At 33.5% G+C, this 5,330-nt stretch overlaps 1 protein-coding gene across 1 annotated transcript in view; it reads right to left on the bottom strand.

Annotated features, from left to right (window-relative positions):
• The window catches only part of HTR2C (5-hydroxytryptamine (serotonin) receptor 2C, G protein-coupled), a 157,415-nt gene extending 152,381 nt beyond the window's left edge, over window positions 1-5,034 (bottom strand). Inside the window, exon 1 of the mRNA XM_006901580.1 lies at window positions 5,000-5,034. Within this exon, the coding sequence (XP_006901642.1) occupies window positions 5,000-5,034 (35 nt within the window). The remainder of the gene's footprint in view (window positions 1-4,999) is intronic.
• Window positions 5,035-5,330: the final 296 nt, after the last annotated feature.

Below are 5,330 nucleotides of genomic sequence, written 5' to 3' on the forward strand. Positions count from 1 at the left end.
GGAGGGACAGACAGCGCAGGAGAGGAAGACCCTCTATGAGGTGGATTGGGGTAATCGGAGTGGGTGTGTCAGAGACAGTGAGATGGGCACAGGACAGAGAAGAGTTTAGGGCTCTTGTACATAGGGTCGCTATGAGTAGCAAGCGATTCGACAGCACAGAACAACAACAACAAGACTGCAAATTGCTTTCTTTTCATCTAAAGAAGAAGGAGCAAGCTGCTGATAGACAAGAATCAGGCAAAGTTTTGGAAAACATATAGCTAAGTTTGGCACCAATAAATGTTTATTTCTTTCTAGATCCCTTCCAAAATTCTCACACTTTCAGAGTAACTTTAAACTGTATTTTCTTTTTCTTTTTAATGTCTTGTTCTATTTACCTCTTATTACCTGACACTAATCTCATTTCTATCCTGTTTTCTGGACCAAGCTTTACACTATGTAACAATCTCTGGTTTTAACATCTATGAGTTTAAGATTTTTCCTAGGTTAGGAACAAAATTATTTAAGTCATTTAAAATGAGCATTTGTCATGATATCACTCAGGTAGTTTCTACTTGTAGGAATTTTAGGATGGTAGCCTATGCTGCAATCCCAAAGACACATGGTTTGAATCCACCAGCTACTCTTCACAAGAATAGGCAATCTCTTCCCATGCAATTAACTGCCTCTGAAAACCCGTTGGAGGGTCAGCTATGGGTTGGTTCCAATGGATGGCACACAACAACAGACTAAGCAAGAACAGTAGATGGGACTGTCTTTTGCACATTCCCAAATAATATCCCTTCATATGAGATGTATTTAGGTTAAATTAAGTATCTTCAAGATGTATATTAGCTATATGTATAATAAAACACAGATCTTTTCCTTAAGAAATTACACCAAACATGCAAAATGTTCAGTATTATCTTCTTTAAAGCAAAAATATTTGAAAATGAGTGTTTTGTGTGTATTCCACGCATAGTAGTAGTTATTTAAGCAATAAAACAACAACATAAGGATTTCCTATATAGAATGGAAATATTCTGCTTGTAAAATACAAATGAAATGATTTTCTGTGCAAGGCAGTTGATGCAAGAATCTTTCCGGAATTAGTGAGCAGGAGCATAGGCGACAACATCTACAATATTGAATTCTAGAGTTCTCCACGTAAGTATCTATATCTCATGATCTTATCCACATTTTCTTTGAACTGGAAATTTTACCTCTAGGCAGGGAAAACTGCATATGGTTTGATTAACTCATGTTTAATGTCAATCATCTGATAAATATAGATTAATATTAGATTATTATTTTATCATTATCAAATAATAATTATTTACTAACTGGAACATTTAATCTGAAAACTAATATTATTGAAACCGAAGTAAATCTATTTTAACTATTTTCTAGTACATTCAGAAATTCTTTTTCTTGGTTACTATTAATAGATAATATGTTTCTATTTTTAAAGGCATTAACATAATACTGAGAATTTTTTTCTTACTCTACAAGGCAAAGAAAACCAATACTTTAGATATTTAGTTTAAACTAACGTCATAAGTCAATGTTATCTGTATTATATACAACATTGAGAGTAGAACATATATAGTAATTTTTGTCAAATAATGGAAAATAATCAATGCAATCTTTAAAATATTGCCTGTACTATTTTCCTGGAACATGAATAATAAGGAAAGCAATTCATGATTTAATGATCTATATCATTCATTCTTCATCTATGCTTAAGTGGCCAAGTATTCAAATAAAAGACAAATAAATCAAAGTAAGTTATTTGCTCTGGACTTTGATGATACTGTTACGTGATTTCTAATATTTATAATGTAGTTAATGTCTTGACTATGTAAACTTGAGGTTTATTTGACCAATAATTTAAGTCCTCAAAACATTTCCTCATCTGTATAAGAAGAATGGTTCCTATGCTTATTGTGAAAATGAAATTACTTAATACGTGTTAAGGTGTTAATTTTTATTTATATATCTAAATTGGAACTTCATTAAGGCTAATAAAATAGAGGCAAATACTTTTTTCATTTTCTCATATCAGATTCTTCTATTTTTTTTCATAATTAAATTATAACCTCGCCTGATAATACTGCATAGGAATCAGATTGACTACATTTGTGGAAGAAATCATTGGAGAAACTTAATAGCAGCAGTCAAAATTAACTAGGTAGTGACTGTGGAAGAGACTACTAATTACTCATGTGCAAGTTCAAATTGAGACTGAAGAAAATGAAAATAAGTCCAAGAGAACCAAAATATGATCTTTAATATTTCCCCCCTAGATTTAGAAATTACCTTAAGAATAGATTTGAAGCACCAATGATTCAAGAACAGATGACTATGGGATGACATCAAGGATATCCAGGAGAAAGAAAAAACCAAAATACTTATCAGAAGAAATTCTGAAAATTATACTACAGCATTGAGAAGTCAAAACAAAGAAAAGATATACTGAATTAAAAAAGTTGAACAGGAAGACTCAAAGAGTAGCTTGAGAATACAATTTAAAGTATTATAATGGAATGTGAAAAGAGCTGGACTTGAAGAATAAAAAGGAAAGAACTTGCTTAGTATTTCTCAAGCTGAAAGAACAGAAGATCAAATTCAAGCCTCAAATTGCAGCACTGAGAGATGTTATGGAAAATATCTTTAATGGTAATGAAGTATTCAATGGTGATTGATTTTATAAAACACAATGTATGGGAATGATTGTATGAAACACAGTATGAATGAAGGAAAGTGTGAATCACAATGTATATGAATTTTGTATACAAACCAATATAAAATAAAAATTCAAATAATAAAAGATGGAAGGGATACACACAATCATTGTACCAAAAAGAATTGGCCAATACTGAAATATTTCAGGGAAGTACCATATGATCAAAAATCAGTCTTGAAGAAGGATTCACTGAAGACATTGTCCAAAAACAACAACAACAACAACAACAACAACAACCAAACCAACACCAAAAAACAAAGACTCAAAAAAACCCTCCAGGAATCCATTTGGGATACCAATTTACATGATTAACAGATGTAGACCTACACATACTCAAGACTCTATACCAAGAAATTTGGAGGACAGCTACTTGGTTGACTGATTGGAAGTCTTTGGTCCCAGTCCCAAGAAATGTGATTGGAGAAATTATCAAACAATATCATATGAAGGCAAAATATTGCTAAAGATCATTCCAACCAGCTAGAACAGTGCATAGACAACTGTCAGAAGTACAAGTTGGATTTCGAAGAAGGCGTGCCAACAAGGGTATCACTGCTGAAGTCAGATGGATCCTAGCTGAAAGCACAGTATACCAGAAGAAGGTCTATTTGTGTTTCATTGACTATGAGAAGGCATTTAAGTATGTGGTTCATAACAAATATTACTAATATGGAGAAGAATGGGAATTCCAAAACACATAATTGTGCTCATGTGAAACTTATATCTAAATCAAGGAGCTGTTGTTTGAACAGAGCAAGGAAACAATATGTAATTTAAATGAAGACAAATGTGCATTTGGGTTGTATTGTTTCTCCATACATATCCAGTCTGTATGCTGAGAAAATAATTCATTAAGCTGAACTCTAGGAAGAGGAATCAGGATCAGAAGAAGACTCATCAACAACCTGCATTATGCAGATGACACAACCTTATTTGCTGAAAGTGAACAGGACTTCAAGTGCTACTGCAGAAGATCAAAGATTACAGCCTTCAATATGGATTACATTTTAAGGTCAAGGGAACAAATATTCTCACTATTGGGATCAATGTTATTGTTAGGTGCCTTCAAGTTGAGTATGACACATAGCGACACTATGAACAACTGATATAAACCCTGTCCTAACCTGTGTAGCCAATAAACAACATGATGATAGATGGAGAAAAGACTGAACCTGTCAGCTTCATATTGGCTCCAAAATCAACACTTAGTACCAGCAGTCAGGAGATCAGGAGACATATTGCTCTGGCAAAGTCTGTAGTCAGGGACCTTGTCAAGTTATTGATGAGCCATTACATCAATTTTAAGACTAAGGTGTGTCTATGTCAGACCATGATGGCCTTTTCAACTATTTGCTATGCATCAGAGAGCTGGACAATGAATACAGATGACAAAAGAATTGTTGCCTTTGAGCTGTACTATTGAAACAAAAGTACTGAATATCCTCTGATGGACTGTCATAAGGACAGATATATTTTGGAAAAGGTGAAACCAGAGTGCTCCTTTGAGGCAAAGATGACAAAGCTTCATCTCCCATACTTTGGGTATATTGCCCAGACTGGCTATTCCTTTGAGAATCATGCTTGGAAAAGGGAAGAGTCAGCGGAAGAGACGAAGACCCTCAACTAGGTAGACTGATACAATGACTGCAGCAATGAGCTCAAACATGGCAGAGATTGTGAGGAAGGCACAGGATAGGACAGGGTTCAGATCTGTTGTTTATAGGGATGTTATGAGTTGTTCTTGACTTGATGGCACATAACGACAACTATTAAATTAAGATCAATCAAGTCGGAATTTATCCACTATCCGTAGGGACCTTTTAATTGCATTCTACTGCCTTTAATTAGTCATTGCAGCAAAATAGGACACCAAATCTTGAAATTAAGTATCAAGATCTCAAAAAATGGTTTTACCATTCAATAAATCACACATGTTGTTTCATGAAATTGACTATAGCCCTCACATCATAGAGCATTCTTATCTGTTCTCCCTGGAATTGAAGCAAATACAGCTCATATAAAGGAAAAGAGCTTTATATGTAATAAAATACAAAAGCAATTAACATTTTTATCTGTTGTTGTTTTGTATCATCAATTGAGGACAGACTCAGAGCTGATCCTTCAGCAGGTTTTCAGACACTGTAAATCACACCATAGCAGATTGCCCTTGTTTTTTCAGTGTACTCTCTAGTGGAGTAAAACCCTTTACTTTGGCCTGGCAGTGCATATAGAAATACTATTTTTATTAATATAGGTAATAAATAGCATCCTTACAGGAACTGGTGCACCACGTTCCTCAGGTTCACCATGATTGCTTTTGATTAATACAACCACAGTTTAAAATTCAGAGAAGCATACTGTCCTTTCTGGGGAGAGAAAAAGAAAAAAACAAAATTAGTTAATCATTCAGTTAATTTATAGGTCAACAATTGAAATACATTTGTATGCACTTACCTTAATATTAAGAAACAAATACAATTAATTGTAAATTTTTTTACAAACACGTAAAACATATTAAATAAATGATAGAAAAAATGTCAAAGAAGAATTCACAGTTATTTACAATTCACACTTATGATAGTTTTTCTAAAATTTCTACTATAGT

Source organism: Elephantulus edwardii, unplaced genomic scaffold, assembly GCF_000299155.1.
Source record: "Elephantulus edwardii isolate Elephantulus edwardi_28Jun2011 unplaced genomic scaffold, EleEdw1.0 scaffold00336, whole genome shotgun sequence".
In the NCBI taxonomy this organism is placed as follows: domain Eukaryota; kingdom Metazoa; phylum Chordata; class Mammalia; order Macroscelidea; family Macroscelididae; genus Elephantulus; species Elephantulus edwardii.